Source organism: Schistocerca gregaria, chromosome 7 (genome assembly GCF_023897955.1).
Source record: "Schistocerca gregaria isolate iqSchGreg1 chromosome 7, iqSchGreg1.2, whole genome shotgun sequence".
Classification (NCBI taxonomy): Eukaryota; Metazoa; Arthropoda; class Insecta; order Orthoptera; family Acrididae; genus Schistocerca; species Schistocerca gregaria.
Window position 1 is genome coordinate 109,758,798 of NC_064926.1, and position 23,847 is coordinate 109,782,644.

At 42.6% G+C, this 23,847-nt stretch overlaps 1 protein-coding gene across 1 annotated transcript in view; it reads left to right on the top strand.

The window, feature by feature from the left end:
* Positions 1 to 15,339, top strand: part of LOC126282310 (myogenesis-regulating glycosidase-like) — an 86,098-nt gene extending 70,759 nt beyond the window's left edge. The window contains exon 6 of the mRNA XM_049981966.1: positions 15,140 to 15,339. Within this exon, the coding sequence (XP_049837923.1) occupies positions 15,140 to 15,339 (200 nt within the window). The remainder of the gene's footprint in view (positions 1 to 15,139) is intronic.
* Positions 15,340 to 23,847: the final 8,508 nt, after the last annotated feature.

A 23,847-nucleotide genomic window follows, 5' to 3' on the forward strand; every position in this document is an offset into this window, starting at 1 on the left:
AATGACAGCTGTTACTTTTTAATGCTCTTTTGTGTTATGTATATCTGGTATTAAAGTTTCTGGTTGTCTGTCCTATATAAACTGCTTTGCAATCCTGGCATGTTAATCGGTAAATACCAGAAGTGTTGTGTTTGTCTGTGCCTGTGTTGGTTGTCCTTAGTTTTTTCTGTGTTGAGTTGTCTGTCCTGTAGGCTATTTTTATCACTTGTTTTTTGAGTATGTTGCCTATTCTGTGTACTGTTTTGTTGTTATAGGTGAGAGTGAACCATCTGTTTGTCATTGTGGGTGTTTCCTGTTCATGTGTGTTCATTGGTGGGTTCTGTGTGTTTGTAGGTTGAGGCTTTTGTTTTTGATTTTGTGTGTTGGGTGTCCTTTTTAGTTTTGCTTTAATTTTGTGGTTTAGTTTATCTATAGTGTTTGTGTCATATCCATTCTCCACTGCTATTTGTCTGATTGTCTGCAATTCATTCTTGTAGTTGTTATCAGTGAGTGGGGTTTTGTTTAGTCTGTGTAGCATATATTGGAAGCTGGCTAGTTTGTGTGTAATCGGATGATTAGAGTCTTTGTGAATGGTTGTGCTAGTGGTGGTCGCTTTCCTGAATATGGAGAATTGGTGTTGGTTGTTGTGTCTGTATATTGTGAGGTCAAGGAAGTTTAGCCTTTTGTCGTGTTCTGTTTCTACGGTGAATTTTATTTTTGGGTGTACTTTGTTTATATCACTGTGGAGTTGTTGGATGCGACTTGGTGTTTCATCTATAAGGCATATGATGTCATCTACATAACGGTACCAATATATTATCCGGTATTGTTTGGGTCTAACTATTGTTTCGAATATTTTATTTTCAATGTGATTGAGAAAGATGTTGGCTAGGACTCCACTGACTGGTGACCCCATTGGAAGCCCATCTTCTTGTGAGTAAAACTGATTGTCAAAGGAGAAGTAGTTTTGTTGTGTGATAAGTTTTAGGATGCTAGCTATTTCTTTTATGTGGGGTTCGGGAATTTTGGCTTGTTCTTCTAATTGTTGTCTGATGATGTTGATGGTTTCAGTGGTGGGGATATTGGTGTACATGGATGTGATGTCAAATGATGTGAGTGTGGCTGTTGTGGGAATGTTGATGTCTTTGATTTGCTGTACCAGCTCTTCGGTGTTGCGTATGCTTCTGTTATTTGTGTATATGTAATGTTTCTGTATGTATGTGTGAATTTCTCTGGCTAAGTGGTATGTGGGTGCACTTCTGAAATTGACTACATGGCGTATAGGAATGCCATCCTTGTGGAGCTTTAGTAGGCTGTTCAGTGTGGGTGCTTGGGGGTTCTTTTGTTTCAACCATTTTGCTTTCTGATTTGTGAATAGGTGTGAGATATTTTTTAGGAGTGTTATTGTGTTTTTCTGGTATCTTTGTGTTGGGTCACTGGTTAGCTTTGTTATGTTGTTGTCTTCCAGGAATTTTAAGGTTTTTTGCTTGTATTCATCCTGTTTTATTATTATCATGGTGCTGCCCTTGTCTGATCTTGTAATGAGTGCCTCATTGTTTTTAAGTTTGTCCTTTATTTTTCCAGAGGTTTTTTCTTCTTCAGTTTTTGTTCCTGTCAATATGTTGTTTTTGTTTTCTTTTATTATGTATATTATTTCTTCTGTGATTAATTCTCTTGTCAGACCTGCATTGAAGTTTTGGTTATTGTTTCTTTCTTGTTGTTTTATGATGTACTCACTTTCTGTGATAAGATTCTCCACTGTCTTGTGTGTGATGTGTGTGTTGACATTGTATTTTGGGCCTTTTTCTAGAAAACTTATTTCTTGGTTGGTTAGTGGTATGTCCATCTTTAACAGATGGAAAATAAAAGCCCACTGAGGATGCTGCAACTGCAGTGAAACATGTTTGGGTTATAAAACAAAACTGTGTTTTGCTAAAGGCGGACCCTATCCAAAAACATATACACAGCAATGACGGCTTTATGTTGTTGTAAATGATCCCATTTAGTGTTCTCGATTTTCAGTCTTTCTTTGTATAGTTTACGGAGGCAAACTTTTCCAGAAATTTTTCTCGGACTTCTTGGTGCTTTTTGCCACACGTCGTTGAAAGTGCACTTCTAGTAAATAAAACAGTTTGGACGGTACTGCATCGCCCTCAGGTCCGTAACTCTTGGCTCATCCTTTGCAGGTCTTCCAAGCTAATTGAGTCATACAACCATAATTAATGAATCAGGAGAAATCTGGGTAACAAACTTCGCAAGATCCTGGTTTTCGTCTCGCCTATTTAGATATCAAAGCATACAGGCTACAAAGTGTAACTTCACCTCCTTTGCACTCGATGGAACTGTGAACTTATTCACATTCCATCTGAGTACGGCATTTCTCCAAAACAATTTGCGTAATGAAAACTCCTGAATCCATTGCTAATCTAAAGAGATAGTTTGATAATCACCACATTTCTGTTCAGATACGTGCAGCTATCAGAAAAGAAAATGACTGTCATTGGAATTTCTTCAATCTTTTTGGACAGTGTGTGCACGATACATAACGCAAAACTTGAAGCAACCAGTTCAACTTGCGTTTCTTCGAAGCAGTAACACACTGCATCATGAATTTTTAAATTATACGATGTGAAGTTATGGACAGCCAATTTTGTTTTATAGCAAACTGGACTTGCCTCTAAAAGTGGTGCTACTTTCACAGCGTCTACGTCCGTGGTGTAGACTGTGCACAGCTTGCGATGGGCATCTTTCTTATCTGGATCTTTCTGCAACCTTGCCTGCTCTTTCCTTCGTACGTCTAGCATCCACATGTCTCCACGCAAGTTTCCGAGCCTGTAACTACAAGACGCACAGGTTTCTCTTGGGGGAAAATGAGCTAAAGTTACCCTCTTCGAAAACTAAGTTAAATGTGGCCCGACTAAATGGTGAAACTTGTTCCTTATTACAGTTTTGGGCATAGAGTCCGTACAGCTGTTGTTTGCTTTGTGCAAAAGGCTCAAGATACAGCTTCGAGGAGGAACTCTTGGAGTAACGCGATGGCAGTTTCGGAAGACAGTACAGGATTTCTTTTACGAAGTTTTTCTCACCTTTCTTTCTCGTTTGTTTTATTCGGGAACGTGACGATTCTAAATCAGGGCTCATCCCATGTGTACAATTGTCGAATCAATGTCTCACTGTCCATTCTTCAATGCCAAGAGTATTGAGAAATAATGTTTTTGAATATTTCATGCTTTTCACGTACCATTTCTCAGTTAATAAACCAGCTTGCCTCTTGTCCTGGATTCACCAGTGATCTATCCTGGACATTTGGTTGGGATTATGTCCACAAGATTGATTACGAAAATCTTCCTCTGATCCCATGACATCGTTTTCCAGAAAGTGGTAAAAATTGCCTACCTGTCACCAAAAAAATTTTTGACCTTTCCTTTGAACGGATTTTTGACGCATCTTGGAAGTACACTTCTGACCTAATTTTCGTGCCTCTCTTGGACTATTATGAGTAATTTTGCAACTTCGACTTCTTTTACATCCAAAATATGCTTGACCGCACATTCTCAGAGTTCCGTTGGCGTTTTTCTTACAATCGTCAGGGCAGGATTTCCTTTTTCTGTCACTGCTTAGGTCATCCTAAATTTCTTGGCAATCACCTTCAACACCCTTGCTTCTATCAACTTCCGATAAGTTGTCTGAATTGTCTATTAAAAAATGAGCACCATCGTGAAGCAATAAATGTGAAGAAGTACTGTCGTCTCCAGTGGCAACTGTGATTGCTGTATCATTTTGAGCATTACTGGATGCAGTCAGCGAAGTTTCTAGGCAAGAAATGTTCGAAAAATTTAGGTGGCCACAGTTAAATTTCAATTTTAAGATAACGACGGTTACAATATCATTAATAACACTAATAGTCACAAAAAAATTACCTGTGTCATTAGATGGCCCAGGAAAAGTGACCGAGAACACCATATACAGAATTAAATCTTCTTGTGTGCGTTTGACTTCACTGCTACTAGTGTTCTCGGCTGTTGTTCGTTCTGCATTTACATGAGAACCTATACTCAAGTTGGTATTCAAATAGGACTAAAGAGCACAATAAGTGAAGTGTGGCGCTACAGTAAAACAGCTTTGTTACTACTAAATTTTAAGAGTTTTAGCGGGCCGCTGTTAATGCGTGGCAAATAAGAAAAATAATCCTTACCACTGTTGCTCTCAAGTCGGGGTGCACTCAGCCTCGTGATGCTAATTCAGGAGCTACTCGACCGAATAGTAGCGGCTTCGGTCAAGAATACCATCACAACGGCCGGGAGAGCGGTGTGCTGACCCGACGCCCCTCCCATACGCATCCTCCACGGAGGATGACACGGCGGTCGGATGGTTCCGGTAGGCCACTCGTGGCCTGGAGACGGAGAGTACTGTTGCTCTCAATAAGGATTCTCCGCTTTATTACGCTAAGTTCAACTGAGAAACAGTTTCTTCCTCAGTGAAGAGATGTAAAACGCTGTCCATTTTCATGAGCTGAAAGTAGAAAGAAGGAACAATTTTGGAACACTGGAGTATACTTAGTAAGCAAAAACAATGCGGTGTGGCTGCGCACGCTTTTGCATTTACGCGGTATTGTTTACTACATCCAAAACAATCTAGCCACTCAGTATTTCATTATTTTGCAGTTACGCGGTATTTCCATTCATTGTTTCGATGTGTCATATACGCTGCATTGTTTTAGTTCACTTTATTTGCAGATAATTAAAAAAACGGCACTCGGGCTGTAAGAGTAGGTGTGCAAATACTATAAAGTGTCAGTTACTTGGTATTGTATCTTTACCGACAACGTATGGGACCGTATACCATGTACTGGGAGTTTCGTTATCAGCTTGCAGTAGAGCACTGTGTCAAACGCTTTCTGGAGACCTAGCAATATGGAATCTACCTGCAGCCCTTCGCCCGTGGTTAGCAGGATATCGTGTGAGGAAAAGAAAGAGTATCACACGAACGATGCCTTCTGAATGCTTACCGATTTGTGGACAGAAAATTTTCTGCTTCAAGTTAATTTACTATATCCGAAGTTGGAAATAAGTGCAACAATTCAGCAGCAGCAAATGTTACGAATATTCGATAGTAATTTTGGTGATCCGTTCTTTTACCATTTCACAGACAGGTGTCACCTGCGTGGTCTTTCTTTCCCCTCTTGGGACTTGGCGCTGGGCGAGAGACACGCGATAAATGCAACCTAATGTCCGACATGCCCGAAAGAACAGATAACATCTTCATACAGATAAGGCATACCGGGCAATGATATTCTTCAGTGCCGATGCGCTCGCATTGCCCGAACTTTTATGGGAATCGGTAGATTGACTGCCACGAGTAATGAGTATAGTGAGCAGGGGAGCTACAAATGTAGTGGGTGGACAGGAAGTTGGGAATTTGGGTCTCACGGGGAGCGTGCCAGAGAAAAGTCTCTGCATTCGCCCTATGCTGCGTGTTCAGTCAGAGGGTTAGCTACTCTCTGTAATAAAAACTGAGTGAACGGATCAACGAAGAACGTAAACAGGTGTCATTGGACGTTCGCCCCGAACAAGTTCAACTAACAATATAAAACAAAGTGAAATCAACCAAAAAAATACGGATAGAGCATCTGCCACGTAAGCAGGGTATCCCGGGTTCGAGTCCAGGTCGGTGCACACATTTTCCACTGTCCCCGTTGATATTTATCAACTCCTGTAAGCAGCTAAAGGTCTGGATTTCATTGTAATTTCATTATAGCTCTTTGGTCGACAGCTGAAACACTGTGTAGAAATGATTCTACCTTTTATTTCTGTGCCATATTTTTTACATTCTTGTTTGTGTAATGTTTATGTGTCAATTTTCAAAAACAAGGTTCGTCAAGGTACACTTCAATAAGTTTTTCGATGTGATCATTTTTTATACATGTAGCAACTAAAACGTGCTGCACCCTGAAAATCAGACATTTGTCAATGATGTAAGTGATGAATTTTGAGCATCACCTAAATTTCTCTTGTTGCCATGTTAAAATTAGCTTCCTTTTTCAGAACAAGAGAGAGTTTACTCACTGTTACCTCGCTAATATAGTAATGAAGTTGCAGATGCGACAGAATCTTGAAGAAGTGGCTTCGTAAACGAGGAACTCATGACAAATCAAGTCAAAAGCATATTAAAAACTACATTCTCGGAATAAATATAAACGTGTCATTTCTTCACTTATCTTGCTATAAGGCGACACTAATCCTCATTTAACCATCTACCGATGACTCCTAAATAGTTACAACATTCCATTGTAAAGAGTCTGCAGTAACTCGTATATCGCAGTAGATAATAAAATTCCGCTTGTCCACCATATGAAAAAACAATAACTTGTCTTTGTGTGCTGTCATTTGCCGAAATCTCATTTTGATATCACAAACCGTTTCTGAGATATAATGGGTATTATGAGTATTTCATTCTCGCTTTATTCTTGTAACGTGCATCGCAAATGAGTTTGATACATAACATCACTTTTCTCGAGAACGGTGATAGATAGACAGCTCCTCCCAAACCTGAAGAAAATTTCAGTATGTTACGTAAATTTCATACGCTATAATATATGAGCCAATATACATCAAACACAAATTCAAACCCACCACTATTTTTCATGGCGAGATTTTCGAATTTTACGCAGTGTGTTACTTACGTGGAAAATATCACAAAAACTACGATCATTATCGAAATTATAGGTACTTCATGAAGTTGATATATAAAGCCATAACTGAAGTGAAAAAACAATGTTTTTAGCGAATAGTTTCTTTAAAATCGTTCGAGAAAACTTTTGGTGTATCTGTCGTGAAGGGGCTGTTCTGCCAGAGTACTATTGGTTCGCCACAAACCGACGAACTTGGCTGAACGAAGCCCTTTGCAGAACGTTCCGGAGGTTGTGCTCCACTAACGCAACTGTGGGAACTGCAGGTATTCAAGAATCTGCCTCAAATATCCGTGACCCGCCAAGAAAATCCACTCGCGGATAGCCAGGTAAATTATTACAACGCGCGCCGCACTCAGTGGCAGTCGCTACACACCTCCAGACCACATCTCCAGCATCAGCAACGCAAAGCGCTCTAGTGAGTCACGTGCGTACTGTGTTTGATTTACAAGGAACTGTCGGAGATCAACTTCAGCTAACAGTATTACTTTACAGTTCTATGTCCTGAAAAGTGTCAAGACCTTAGATGTTTGGAACACGGCAAAAATGAAAAACACACAATCAGTTTTACAATACTTGTATACAAGTTTTTACGCACGGTACTAATTTAAAAACAAATTTACCACTGGATCAATAGTTTTTCGGACAGTAATTCGAGGGCTATGTTTTATCTCCAAACTATTGTTCTGCCATACACTCATGAGTTCGGCAATGAGGAGCGCTCCCTTGGAACCATGTAAACTCGCTGTGGGCCATATGCATGAATGCATGAAGCCCACTAACACACTATATGAACTCAGGGGGAGCAAAACTGTATTCAGTACCACACAGCAGCAGAGCCTTATTTCAGAGGAAAGCGAAGATGTTCGTTTTGAACGGACGGTCTTTATTTCTCTTCCTTATGTTTTCAACCTACCCAGAGCTATATTTTAGCTACTTAATCGATATTATTTCATTCTCTGCTTCCCTTGAATCAAATCTAACACATATTCTCAGTTCATGTCCAATAATTCTGTCAGAATCTGGCGTCTGTTAAACAGGTTTGTACCCTCGTGCGTCGCTATTGTGATGCTTCCTGTAGGCCGAAAGGGTCTCCGCCTTCCTTCAGTCGCGTGTCATGGTGCATTGTCCCGGGAACTACACTATGCCGAGGGTGGAAGAAAAGCCAATTCTTCTTCATCTTCATACCTTCAAGTCCTCTGACCTTTCCTCTCACTAGAAATTTTGCCTGTTTCTCAAATCTATGCCCTCTTATACACTCCTGGAAATTGAAATAAGAACACCGTGAATTCATTGTCCCAGGAAGGGGAAACTTTATTGACACATTCCTGGGGTCAGATACATCACATGATCACACTGACAGAACCACAGGCACATAGACACAGGCAACAGAGCATGCACAATGTCGGCACTAGTACAGTGTATATCCACCTTCCGCAGCAATGCAGGCTGCTATTCTCCCATGGAGACGATCGTAGAGATGCTGGATGTAGTCCTATGGAACGGCTTGCCATGCCATTTCCACCTGGCGCCTCAGTTGGACCAGCGTTCGTGCTGGACGTGCAGACCGCGTGAGACGACGCTTCATCCAGTCCCAAACATGCTCAATGGGGGACAGATCCGGAGATCTTGCTGGCCAGGGTAGTTGACTTACATCTTCTGGAGCACGTTGGGTGGCACGGGATACATGCGGACGTGCATTGTCCTGTTGGAACAGCACGTTCCCTTGCCGGTCTAGGAATGGTAGAACGATGGGTTCGATGACGGTTTGGATGTACCGTGCACTATTCAGTGTCCCCTCAACGATCATCAGAGGTGTACGGCCAGTGTAGGAGATCGCTCCCCACACCATGATGCCGGGTGTTGGCCCTGTGTGTCTCGGTCGTATGCAGTCCTGATTGAGGCGCTCACCTGCACGGCGCCAAACACGCATACGACCATCATTGGCACCAAGACAGAAGCGACTCGCATCGCTGAAGACGACACGTCTCCATTCGTCCCTCCATTCACACCTGTCGCGACACCACTGGAGGCGGGCTGCACGATGTTGGGGAAGACGGCCTAACGGTGTGCGGGACCGTAGTCCAGCTTCATGGAGACGGTTGCTAATGGTCCTCGCCGATACCTCAGGAGCAACAGTGTCCCTAATTTGCTGGGAAGTGGCGGTGCGGTCCCCTACGGCACTGCGTAGGATCCTACGGTCTTGGTGTGCATCCGTGCGTCGCTGCGGTCGGGTCCCAGGTCGACGGGCACGTGCACCTTCCGCCGACCACTGGCGACAACATCGATGTACTGTGGAGACCTCACGCCCCACGTGTTGAGCAATTCGGCGGTACGTCCACACGGCCTCCCGCATGCCCACTATACGCCCTCGCTCAAAGTCCGTCAACTGCACATACGGTTCACGTCCACGCTGTCGCGGCATGCTACCAGTGTTAAAGACTGCGATGGAGCTCCGTATGCCTCGGCAAACTGGCTAACACAGACGGCGGCGGTGCACAAATGCTGCGCAGCTAGCGCCATTCGACAGCCAGCACCGCGGTTCCTGGTGTGTCCGCTCTGCCGTACGTGTGATCATTGCTTGTACAGCCCTTTCGCAGTGTCCGGAGCAAGTATGGTGGGTCTGACACACCAGTGTCAATGTGTTCTTTTTTCCATTTCCAGTAGTGTATTTCTAAGTCTGAAACGCCCGCTGAACCCTCTGCGCAGAACAGGTGATTAGGATTGTGGAAAGGGCCAAATAAGGTGTCGGTCAGGTTCACTCATAATTTTAATTTATTCTAATTTAATAACACCTTTAAACCAAAACGGCACATAGCTGAACCTTTAGAACTATATTCTAAGAGGCAATTATTTCACGGCTGAAGGTACCCAAACAAGATATCTTCAAGCAACAAGATTAATCTCAAGTGGTAGAAACATGCCGTTAAAATTCCAAATGAAATGACGTATACATACTGAGCGAGGCTGAGAGCCTCAAGGCAAGGGTGAATAGACAAACATAAACAACATGCAGGAAATTACCATACCATTACCTTCCAAAGGCAGAAAGCCGCAATGTTTTTTGTTTTTTGTGTTTTACTTTTTATTGCTTTGAATCTGGCTGACGTTTGCAGCAGCCGTATACATAAATTTGAAAAATATGTAAAAGTCTACCAACCGTTTTTAATTTTTTTGCTGTTATGGTCTTCAGTCCTGAAACTGGTTTTATGTAGCTTTCCATGCTACTCTATACTGTGCAAGCTCCTTTATCTCCCAATACCTACTGCAACCTACATCCTTCTGAATCTGTTTAGTGTATTCATCTCTTGGTCTCCTTCTACGATTTTCACTCTCCACGCTGCCCTCCAACGCTAAATTTGTGATCCCTTGATGTCTCAGGACATGTCCTACCAACCGATCCCTTCTTCTACTCAAGTTGTGCCACAAACGTCTCTTCTCCCCAATCCTATTCAAACCTCCTCATTAGTTACGTGATCTACCCAACTAATCTTCAACATTTTTCTATAGCACGACATTTCGAAAGCTTCTATTCTCTTCTTGTCTAAACTATTTATTGTCCATGATTCACTTCCATACATGCCTACACTCCATACAAATACTTTGAGAAACGACTTCCTGACACTTAAATCTATACTAAATGTTAACAAATTTCTCTTCTTTAGAAACGCTTTCCTTGTCATTGTAAGTCTACATTTTATACCCTTTTCTACTTCGACCATCATCACTTATTTTGCTCCACAAATAGCAAAACTCCATTACTACTTTAAGTGTTTCATTTCCTAATCTAATTTCCTCACCATCACCCCACTTAATTCCACTACGGTCCATTACTCTTGTTTTGCGTTTGTTGATGTTCATCTTATATCCTCCTTTCAAGACTTTGTCTATTCCGTTCAACTGCTCTTGCAAGTCTTTTGCTACCTCTGACAGAATGACAATGTCACTGTCGATCCTCAAAGTTTTTATTTCTTCCCCTGGATTTTAATGCCTACTCCAAATTTTTCCTGCTTGTTCAATATACAGATTGAATAACATCGGGGAGAGGCTACAAATCTGTCTCACTCCCCTACCAACCACAGATTCCCTTTCATGCCCCTCGACTCTTGTAACTGCCATCTGGTTTCTGTACAAATTGTAAATAGCCTTTCGCTCCCTCTATTTTACCCCTGCTACCTTTAGAATTTGAAAGAGAGTATTCCAGTCAACATTGTCAAAAGGTTTCTCTAAGACTACAAATGCTAGAAACTGAGGTTTGCCCTTCCTTAATCTTTCTTGTAAGATAAGTCGTGAGGTCAGTATAGCCTCACGTGTTCCAACATTTCTACGGAATCCAAACTGATCTACCCCGAGATCGGCTTCTACCAGATTTTCCATTCGTCTTTAAATAATTCGCGTTAGTATTTTGCAGCTGTAACTTATTAAACTGATACTTCAGTAATTTTCACATCTGTCAACACCTGCTTTCTTTGGGATCAGAATTATTATATTCTTCTTTAAGTCTAAGGGTATTTCGCCTTTCTCATACAACTTGCTCACCAGATGGTAGAGTTTTGTCAGGACTGGTTTTCACAAGGCTGTCAGAAGTTCTAATGGAATGTTGTCTACTCCCAGTTCCTTCTTTCGACTCAGGTCTTTCAGTGCTCTGTCATACTCTTCACGCAGTATGGTACCTCCCATTTCATCTTCATCTACATCGTCTTCCATTGTCTTCAAGTACATCGCCCTTGCATAGCCCCGCCATATACTCCTTCCACCTTCTTTACTTAGAACTGGGTTTCCATATGAGCTCTTGATATTCATGCAAGTGGCTCTCTCTTCTCCAAAGGTCACTTTAATTTTCCTGTAGGCTGTATCTACCTTACCCCTAGTGACATAAGCCTCTACATCCTTACACTTGTCCTCTAGCCATTCCTGCTTAGCCATTTTGCACTTCCTGTCGGTCTCATTTTTGAGACGTTTGTATTCCTTTTTGCCTGCTTCATTTACTGCATTTTTATATTTTCCCTTTCATCAATTAAATTTAATATTTCTTCTGTTACCCAAGTATTTCTACTAGTCCTCGTCTTTTTACCTACTTGATCCTCTGCTGCCTTCACTACTTCATCCCTCAGAGCTACTCATTCTTCTGCTACTGTATTTCTTTCCCCCATTCCTGTCAATTGTTCCCTTATGCTGTCCCTGAAACTCTGTACAACCTCTGGTTTAGTCAGTTTATCCAGGTCCCATCTCTTAAATTCCCACCTTTGTGCAGTTTCTTCAGTTTTAACCTACAGTTCATAACCAATAGATTGTGGTCAGAGTCCACATCTGCCCCTGGAAATGTCTTACAATTTAAAACCTGGTTCCTAAATCTCTGTCTTACCATTATGTAATCTATCTGATACCTTTTAGTATCTCCAGGATTCTTCCATGTATACAACCTTCTTTTATGATTCTTGAACCAAGTGTTAGCTTTGATTAAGTTATGCTCTGTGCAAAATTCTACCAGACGGCTTCCTCTTTCATTTCTTAGCCCCAATCCATATTCACCTACTATATTTTCTTCTCTCCCTTTTCCTACTCTCGAATTCCAGTCACTCATCACTATTAAATTTTCGTCTCCCTTCACTACCTGTTTATCTCATCATACAATTCTTCAATTTCTTCGTCATCTGTTGAGCTAGTTGGCATATAAATTTTTACTACTGTAGTAGGCATGAGCTTCGTGTCTATCTTGGCCACTATAATACGTTCACTATGCTGGTTGTAGTAGCTTACCCGTATTCCTATTTTCCTATTCATTATTAAACCTACTCCTGCATTACCCATACTATTTGATTTTGTATTTATAACTCTGTATTCACCTTACCAGATGTCTTGTTCCTCCTGCCACCGAACTTCACTAAGTCCCACTATATCTAACTTTAACCTATCCGTTTCCCTTTTTAAATTTTCTGACCTACCTGCCCGATTAAGGGATCTGACATTCCACGCTTCGATCCGTAAAACACCAGTTTTCTATCTCCTGATAACGACGTCCTCTTGAGTAATCCCCGCCCGGAGATCCGAATGGGGCACTATTTTACCTCCGGAATATTTTACCCAAGAGGACGCCATCATCATTTAATCATACAGTAAAGCTGCATGCCCTCAGGAAAAATTACGACTGTAGTTTCCCCTTGCTTTCAGCCGTTCGCAGTACCACAACAGCAAGGCCGTTGTGGTTAGTGTTACAAGGCCATATCAGTCAATCATCCAGACTGTTGCCATTGCAACTACTGAAAAGGCTGCTGCCCCTCTTCAGGAACCACACGTTTGTCTGGCCTCTCAACAGATACCCCTCCGTTGTGGTTGCACCTACGGTACGGCTATCTGTATCGTTGAGGCACGCAAGCCTCCCCACCAACGGCAAGGTTCATGGTTCATGGGGGGAGGACCGGTTTCATAGGTTTTCTATATGCCTTGACCAGGTTTCGTCATCTCTAAGGGTGACTTCATCAGAAGTTGAGGTAATCATTGTTCATCTCTGAAGATATGTTCATCATGTAATTACCTTACCTTCTGATGATGTCGCCCTTAGAGGTGAGGAAACCTGGTGAACCTGTATAGAAAATCTATGCAACCGGTTGGCAGATTTTTACATATTTTTCAAATTTATTTTATTATTTTTTTAGAATAAGGATTTCAGTGTCTAAAGGCCCACAACAGATTTTCTAAAATCCAAAAATACATAAAATCCAGTAAAATCAAGAATTTTTTAAATCATTGGCTGTGACAGATTATATACAGACAGTCAAACACCGGTGAGGAGTACAATAAGGAAAACGGTACTCAGAAGCCTCCAGGGAGGTCGGTCTGCTCTCGTTCACTTAGGTGAGACAGTTGGTGAGGCCAAGTACACTTGATCCGTCGGAAGCCAACCAGGCGACAGCCACGGACCGACCGACAAAACGACTTGCTTGTCACCAATCGGTACATGAGAAATCAAACACCAAAAGTTACGAACGTGATTATCCACAATTAAATATGTATTAAGCTGTCAAAACTACACACAATGTTGGACAGCGACAACACGTGAGGAAATGACGCTGCATGAAATTACGTTAGTGGCCAGGGCACGTAACCGGAACACTAACGGCCGCAAGGCAGAAAATTCAGCTGGTACACTCGAATTGTAGTCGACCAAAATAGTGAATTGCACCGTATGACGGCTAAATTTCAGCAATAGAAACACTTGGTGTTGCTCACAGGAAAACCTTCCCAACAGCGAACCACCGAAATGAACCACACAACATGAATGGACGTGGCTTGGGTGCTTGAAACCACTACTCAACTTCGACGACCTAGATCGGTGAACCACGAAGCTCGTAGCGATCAGACAGCTCCACACACGCCCCGACACTGTGCAGGGACCGCGAGCGAACCCAGCCGACTGCATCGCGCGCAGATATGCTCCCTGGTCTGCAAGAACCAACCGACTGCCGTCAGAGTGCCGAGAACATCTAAAATAGTCGTCAGTGGATATAATGCCAACTACACACATAAGCTGACAAACACTTGCACGAATATCTGAACGATACCCAACAGTAACTACCACACACACACACATACACACACATAGCCGACTCATGAACGACCGTCGAGCAAAAACACGTCGTGCGGTAGGACGACCTACTGACGATCCATCGAGATCGTGGTCCGGCTCAAGCGAAGCGTGGTGGCAATGGTCGGGCGAGCCATGTCGACGCAGACCTCACTCTTCCAACCCTACTGCACTAGTGCTGCATTGCAACTCCCCCACTGGCAGGTCCGGACTGCGCTCCAGACACGTTCCAACTGACTGACAGACAGAACTCGCGAGCCGAACTAGCTTACGACAGAAAACGACCGGGAAGTAATAGCAGTCGAGAAAGATACTGTGAGAGGGGATATATCGATACGCACTGCTAGCAAAGCAGCGACTCAGTGACAGTAGTAATTTAAATTAAGGTAGTGAGGTGGAAGTACGTTAAAAACAGGGTGTAAATTACGTGATGGTGGCAACACGAGCCTCGCACGGCTCAAAGTCTACAGTCGAACGTAGGAAATGTGGCGGGATTTACTTCTTTGAAACAGCTCCCACAGACAGTTGAGTGCTGCCAACTTTATTTTGTTAAGTTTCGTTCCAGTTCCATCCTGAGCAAAGAGCATTTGGGCAGACCATTTTGTTCCAGTTTCTCACTTTGCCTAGTATCAAAACCGTTTTGACTGTTTCACAACTCAGCAGGTCAGATCTAGCTTCTGAACTCTCTGAACTTTATGTTTAGCTTCCCTTGCTGTCTATAGCTATCATTGCACACTGACATCACGCATTAGTACTTTTGTGCCGCTTCCAGATTTGCGCATTTTTCAGCTGTTGCAAAGTTTATGTTCATAATCAAGTGCTCATAACAGCGTCACAGCTGAAGGGCAATGTGCTATTCTGTGTCCTCACTCTGAATTGATTTCCAGAGTTCCTGCTGGGGGAGGACCTGCTAGTGGCTCCGGTGCTCTACCACGACTCGGTTATGCGCGACATCTACCTGCCGAGGGGAAGCTGGAGGGACGAGGCCGACCCAGAGCACCCCACCATACAGGGTCCCACCTGGATCCGAAAATACCCTGCTCCTCTCAACACTCTTCCGTACTTCACCAGAATCAGCTCTTCCTAATTCTCATCGAATACATGTATATGTAATCATTATGGATAAAACGTAGTCTTCACTGATACGGCAGTACCACTGCAGTACCACTGGTAACCGCAAATTACATCCGTTCAGTGACGTCGTCTTTTTCTCTTATTTACAAACCTTCCTCAGCCTCCGCATTTCTGTTGTCCTGCTGTGATATCCTTTGCGACCATTTCACTTCATAATTTAGTGCTTTGTTCTTCTTTCAACATTAACTCCTCCACAGACTCCGAGGGAAGTAACGCTTCCACTGTAAGCTGTGGAGGAAATATTAATTCAACACATGTCCACAATGTTACTCAACGTAGCCTTAAGTCTGACACTGAATAATTTATATTTTCCGATAAAACATGACTACTGCTGTTCATCTACGAAGAATTTTACAGAAATTTTAAGCATATAATGCACGTATTTAATTTTCAGGTGGGTTACTTGAAGTACAGGAGAAGGTAAGAATTAGCTATAAGATCCATTCCAAATCTTTTCACTCCATTTAGGGCAAAATACTCCCAGAGTTCAGTCACACACATAATACGCCCATTACGCTGAGTTATAGAGCGTGGCAGAAATGTACGCGCAGCTACTCACACAGGTCCAGTATGGGCTGTAATCATCCAAACGTGGTAAGATATACTAGTGTGTTACTGCGGAAGCGATTTAAACTGGGCAAAATTAGCTCCAAATTTTGGCAACAGGGTCAAATGTGCCTCAATGCACTGTTTGTATTCGTATGATGATGTGACATCCATGACTTCATTTGGCAATCTATAACGGTGAACAGTTCAATCAATAGTAAACATTCCTTACGTGTTTGACGTTTATACCCACGTCCCGTTCCTAACCCATTACAGGTGGAAACATTTCTATGCGTCTTTCTTGCCTTCATAGCGCCAGATTCCCCACTGGTGGCCAAAACTGGAACTGTTTTTCTTTTTTTGTCCATCGTAAATCTATTCCGCGTTAATGAGCTAGAACATCTACCAAGTTTCACTGCATAAAACTCTCTCTAAATTTCACAAGCTGCGACATCGTCGCGAAAAAACACAGTGACCCGTATATGTAATAAGTTTCCTTTCATTTTCGTCTATGATCACAATCTTTTCTGTTTAACAGATTACCGGTTTCGATCTTTAATGACCATCATCAGTGAATTAGGACTCCCTCTGCTACCCCCCCCCCCCCCCTTCCTTCGCGCCCCCGCCGCGCTCCATCACCAACTCAGTTCTACTCGCACTGCAGTTCATGGCCACGTGAGTGGCAGTAGCAGCTACTCCTGAGATGAATAAGGGGATTACAAACATTATTGATTAGCTCCATAATAACTAGCTACATAGTGTAATAGGTATAAATGTCTCGCACTAAGTATATTTTACTATCTTTACAGATCTGTAGATGGTTGTGCAGGCCGAAACCGTTTAGGAAATATTTGACGTGCAACCGTGACGGCAAATAAACTGTTATTTACACACTTTGATGGAGGAATTAACCACATAAGTGGCTATAAATCAAAGCAACGTGGCATAAGATGTAAATTAATCGCAAAGTGAGGAATACATCCATTACTACACTATGTGATCAAAAGTATCTGGACACGTGGCTGAAAATGACTTATAAGTTCTTGGGGCCCTCCATTGGTAATGCTGGAATTCAGTGTGGTGCTGGCCCACTCTTAGCCTTGATGACAGCCTCCACTCTCGTAGGCTTACGTGCTGGAAGGTTTCTTGGTGAATGGCAGCCCATTCTTCACGGAGTGCTGCACTGAGGAGAGGTATCGATCTCTGTCGCTGTCACGAAGTCGGCGTCCCAAAACATCTCAAAGGTGTTCTGTAGGATTCAGGTCAGGAGTCTGTGCAGGCCAGTCCGTTACAGGGATTTTATTGTTGTGTAACCACTCCGCCACAGGCCGCACATTATGAACAGGTGCTCGATCGTGTTGAAAGATGAAATCGCCGTATTGCTGTTCAACAGTGGGAAGCACGAAGGTGCTTAAAACATCTTAGACCTGTGTTGTGATATTGCCATGCAAAACCGCAACTGCTGCTAGCGCCCTCCACGAAAACCACTACCACACCGTGAACCACCGCCTCCGAATCTTACTGTTGGCAGTACACAAGCTGGAAGATAACGTTCACCGGGCATTCACCGTACGTACACCCTGCCATCGGATCGCCACATTATGTATCGTGATTCGTCACTCCACACAACGTTTTTCACTATTCAATCGTTTACGCTCCTTACACCAAGCGAGACACCGTTTGGCATTTACCGGCGTTATGTGTGGCTTACGAGCAGCCCTTCCAATATGAAATTCAAGTTTTCTCACCTGCCGCCTAAGTATCATAGTACTTGCAGTGGATCCTGATGCAGTTTGGAAATTCTGTGTGATGGTCTGGATAGATGTCTGTCTCTTCAACTGTCAGCTGTATCTGTCGGTCAACAGACGAGGTCGGCCTGTACGCTTTAGTGCTGTTCGTGTTCCTTCAGGTTTCCACTTCACTATCAAATCGCTAACAGTGGACCTAGGGACGTTTAGGACAGTGGAAATCTCTAATACAGACGTATGTGGCAAGTGACACCCAATCACCCGACCACGTTCTAGTCCGTGAATTCCATGGCGCTCCTCATTCTGCACTCTCACGATGTCTAATGACTACTGAGGTCGCTGATATGGAGCACATGCCAGTAGGTAGAAGCACAAAGTAGTTGATATAAAAAACCTATGTTTTTGGGGGTGTCCGGATACTTTTGATCACATAGTGTATTTGCAAGTTGATGCACGAAGATACGCAAGTGTTTTAATATGTTATTCTACAAGTGAAACTAAAGAAAAAAGTTCACATAAACATGCGTCCCCCAATATTTAGTTACGGAGTTACGGCTAAAAAAATATTTTGCCTGAAATTTAGCAACTTCACTAATATGAAGCCATCGCAAAACTATACGAGTTTCAAGTAAAGCACGATTTCCTTTTATTTTATTGTTATTAGTGAATGCAATAAAACGTGTCCCAGACGTGTATCAGCAGTAGTTTTCCAGAACATTTAGAGAAGCAAAGATTATTATACAAGTAAATTTGTTTACTTTCCATCAATAAAGCACATTATCTTACAGAGTCCTATAGCTTCAGTTAAGGTTATCACCATCATTTTTCCAAAATTAAATTCTCTACAACTTCTGTTGAAAACTTTAAGCAATTGTCTAGAACTTAAGAGCAAATGGGGCCAAGAAGTTAATAAGTTCAAAAAGTTACGAAATTACGTCTTTGCTTCTCCGGATGTTTTAGAAAACTACTTTTTTTTTTTTGGTCATCAGTCTACTGACTGGTTTGATGCTGCCCGCAACGAATTCCTTTCCTGTGCTAACCTCTTCATCTCAGAGTAGCACTTGCAACCTACGTCCTCAATTATTTGCTTGACGTAATCCAATCTCTGACTTCCTCTACAGTTTTTGCCCTCTACAGCTCCCTCTAGTACCATGGAAGTTATTCCCTCATGTCTTAGCAGATGTCCTATCATCCTGTCCCTTCTCCTTATCAGTGTTTTCCACATATTCCTTTCCTCTCCGATTCTGCGTAGAACCTCCTCATTCCTTACCTTATCAGTCCACCTGATTTTCAACATTCGTCTATAGCACCACATCTCAAATGCTTCGATTCTCTTCTGTTCTGGTTTTCCCACAGTCCATGTTTCACTACCATACAATGCTGTACTCCAGACGTACATACTCAAGAATTTCTTCCTCAAATTACGGCCGGTATTTGATATTAGTAGACTTCTCTTGGCCAGAAATGCCTTGTTTGCCATAGCGAGTCTGCTTTTGATGACTTCCTTGCTCCGTCCGTCATTGGTTATTTTACTGCCTTGGTAGCAGAATTCCTTAACTTCATTGACTTCGTGCCCATCAATCCTGATGTTAAGTTTCTCGCTCTTCTCATTTCTACTACTTCTCATTACCTTCGTCTTTCTCCGATTTACTCTCAAACCATACTGTGCACTCATTAGACTGTTCATTCCGTTCAGCAGATCATTTAATTCTTCTTCACTTTCACTCAGGATAGCAATGTCATCAGAGAAACGTATCATTGATATCCTTTCACCTTGTATTTTAATTCCACTCCTGAATCTTTCTTTTATTTCCATCATTGCTTCCTCGAAGTACAGATTGAAGAATAGGGACGAAAGGCTACAGCTTTGTCTTACACCCTTCTTAATACGAGCACTTCGTTCTTGATCGTCCACTCTTATTAATCCCTCTTGGTTGTTGTACATATTGTATATGACCCGTCTCTCCCTATAGCTTACCCCTACTTTTTTCGGTATCTCGAACAGCTTGCACCATTTTATATTGTCGAACGCTTTTTCCATGTCGACAAATCCTATGAACGTGTCTTGATTTTTCTTTAACCTTGCTTCCATTATTAGCCGTAACCTCAGAATTGCCTCTCTCGTGCCTTTACTTTTCCTAAAGCCAAACTGATCGTCACCTAGCGCATTCTCAATTTTCTTTTCCATTCTTCTGTATATTATTCTAGTAAGCAGCTTCGATGCATGAGCTGGTAAGCCGATTGTGCGATAATTCTTGCACTTGTCATGCTCTTGCCGTCTTCGGAATTGTGTGGATGATGCTTTTCCGAAAGTCAGATGGTATGTCGCCAGACTCATATATCCTACACACCAACGTGAATAGTTGTTTTGTTGCCACTTCCCCTAATGATTTTAGTAATTCTGATGGATCGTTATCTATCCCTTCTGCCTTATTTGACCGTAAGTCCGCCAAAGCTCTTTTAAATTCCGATTCTAATACTGTATCCTCTATCTCTTCTAAATCGACTCCTGTTTCTTCTTCTATCACATCAGACAAATCTTCACCCTCATAGAGGCTTTCGATGTATTCTTTCCACCTATCTGCTCTCTCCTCTGCATTTAACAGTGGAATTCCCGTTGCACTCTTAATGTTACCACCGTTGCTTTTAATGTACCAAAGGTTGTTTTGAGGTTCCTGTATGCTGAGTCTGTCCTTCCGACAATCATATCTTTTTCGATGTCCTCACATTTTTCCTGCAGCCATTTCGTCTTAGCTTCCCTGCACTTCCTATTTATTTCACTCCTCAGCGACTTGTATTTCTGTATTTCTGATTTTCCCGGAACACGTTTGTACTTCCTCCTTTCATCAATCAACTGAAGTATTTCTTCTGTTACCCATGGTTTCTTAGCAGCTACCTTCTTTGTACCTATGTTTTCCTTCCCAACTTCTGTAATGGCCCTTTTTAGAGATGTCCATACCTCGTCAACTGTACTGCCTACTTTGCTATTCCTTATTGCTGTATCTATAGCATTAGAGAACTTCAAACGTATCTCGTCATTCCTTGAACTTCCGTATCCCACTTCTTTGCGTATTGATTTTTCCTGACTAAAGTCTTGAACTTCAGCCTACTCTTTATCGCTACTATATTGTGATCTGAGTCTATATCTGCTCCTGGGTACGCCTTACAATCCAGTATCTGATTTAGGAATCTCTGTCCGACCATGATGTAATCTAATTGAAATATTCCCGTATCTCCCGGCCTTTTCCAAGTATACCTCCTCCTCTTGTGATTTTTGAACAGGGTATTCGGTATTACTAGCTGAAACTTGTTACAGAACTCAATTAGTCTTTGTCCTCTTTCATTCCTTGTCCCAAACCCATACTCTCCTGTAACCTTTTCTTCTACTCCTTCCCCTACAACTGCATTCCAGGCGCCCATGACTATTAGATTTTCGTCCCCCTTTTCATATTGCATTGCCCTTTCAATATCCTCATACACTTTCTCTATCTGTTCATCTTCAACTTGCGATGTAGGCATGTATACCTGAACTACTACAAATACACATATTGTACATGTTTTATTAGATTCACCAGACCAGTAACAACAAAATAAGTGCTTTACTTTAACCTCGTACAGTTTTGTGATGGCTTCATATTAGCGAAGTTGCTAAATTTCAGGCAACATCTTTTATCAGCCGTAACTCCGTAACTACACACGTGCGGACCTATGTTTATAAGAACTTTTTCTTTAGTTTTACTTGTAAAATAACATATTAAAATATTGCATATTTTCCTGAATCACTCTGTATACACTGAGGTGACAAGTCATCTGATAGCGATATGGTGGTGGTATCGCATACCCAAGAGATAAAAGGTTAGTGCACTGGCAGCGTTGTCATTTGCATTCACATGATTCATGTAAAAAAATATCCGACGTTATTATGGCCGCAGCAGCAAAACTGCATGAAATAACCGCAGAAACCAATGTGGGACGTACGACGAACGTATCTATTACAACAGTGCGTCGATACCTGGCGTTAATGATGTATGGCAGCAGACGACCGTCGCGAGCGCCCTTTCACGCAGCACGACGAAGCCTGCAGCGCCTCTCCTGGGATCGTGACAATGGCGGTTGGACCGTAGATGGCTGAGAAACTGTCACCTGGTCCGTTGAGTTCCGCTCTTGATTGGTAAGAGCTGATGGTAGGATTAGGGTGTGGCGCAGAGCTCACCGAGCCGTGGACCAAAGTTGTCAACGATGTACTGTGCAAGCTAGTGGTGGCTCCATAACGGTGTGTACTGTGCTGTATTTACTCGCAATTGACTGATTCCTGGTTATCTACGGTTACTCGGAGACCATTTGCAACCATTCATGGACTTCATGTTTCCAAACTACAATGCATTTTTTTCGGATGACAATCCACCGTATCACTGCGTCACAATTATTTACGACTCGTTTGAAGAATGTTCTGGACAGTTCGAGTGAATGGTTTGGCCAGCCAGCTAGCATAACATTAATCTCATCAAACATTTATAGAACATTATGGAGAGGTGAGTTTTTAATCAAAATCCTGCACTGCCAATCCCTTCGAAATTATAGATGACTATAGAGTCAGCATGGCTCAATATCTCTGTAGGAGACTTCCAACGAATTGTTGGCTCCACGCTGCGGTGAGTTTCTGCACTACGAAGCTCAAATGGAATCCGACACGATATTAGAAGGTATCTCATGGCATTTGTCACCTCGATGTGTCTCCTAATAACTCGAGGAAATTGTACATGAAATTCAGATGTAGTACAGAGCTGATCAGAAATTACCTTTTCATGTCTCTAGTGTACATATTAGATTCACAAATGATTTACGCATTTGTTTGTGTAACTCTCAAGAATTCCAACATTTGTTGGAAACTTGATTCTCCGTATTTCTCTGATCGTAGGGAACTGCATCATACAGCCACCTTTCTAATAGAGATATAAGTAAACTTCGATTTCACTAGTCAGAATGTTACTTCAGGCATGAAGCAGACAACGCGCCTTGTCACAACGTGCCTATGAGCGTCATTCCAATCTTAGGGCATCTGCTCATTACCACTTCATGGCAGGAGAGGATGTCAGCAGGGGAAACTGCCCACCGAATACTTGGGCACCACAGAGAACGCTCATATGCTGTCTTGAAACGTAAAAAATTTAAGAAGTGACTCGTGATGGTCATCTAAGGTCAATAACACACGTTTAACTAGAAACAATGGTTCGCTGAAATGGCGAGAAGAGTGCAACAGAACTGCGCTCTGTCGTTATGGAAGCTCCTCGGAGGGGTGGGTCGGCGCAGGCAGCCTGCAACCGCCACCACTCGACATGTTCTCCCCACGCCTCATTACGAACTGCTCTCCGTGGCCTCAGCGTTGCTAATGCCAGACAGGTTGCAGAAACGACCCACTATGCGATGCTGAGATAGGACACTGTTTTAATCTTCATAAAACGCACCTAATTTTTAATGAATATACACAGAGTGAAGCGGTAAAATTTGTACCGACGTCGGGATTGGAACCTGGATCTCCTGCTTACAAGGCAAACATGCTAATCCCTACCCCACCCTGGAAGAGCGGCTTTGCACAGCTCCTCGGACTACCCTAGAACGCCTCCCTCCTCGATCCAAACTCCCACTCACGGCTGAGTCCACTCCAAGCTGACCAAGATGTGAAAGTCGCCTGGATCGAGGAGGGAGGCGCGGGAGGGTAGTTATGCAAAACAGTGATTAGCGCATCTGAGAAAGAGCTCTGGGTTCGAATCCTGCCGCTGCTACAAATGTTCACTTGGCGCTTATCTCTGTACATATACATCACAGATGTCAGACTTGAAGGGGCCTCTGGGACCATATACGCACATCAAAAAAAGGTTTTGCATCACCTCGGTTCCGAGAATTCCTGAATCTGTACAGAAAATTGGAATAGATATCAACATAAACTTCATTTCCGCCCTTTTTATTGGTCATAAAAACCACACATTGCATGTTGTACCGCCATATAGCCGGACCTTCAGAAGTGGTGGTCCAGATTGCTATACACACCGGTACCTCTAATACCCAGTAGCACGTCCTCTTGCATTGATGCATGCATGTATTTGTCGTGGCATATTATCCACAACATCATCAAGGCACTGTTGGTCCAGACTGTCACACACCTCAAC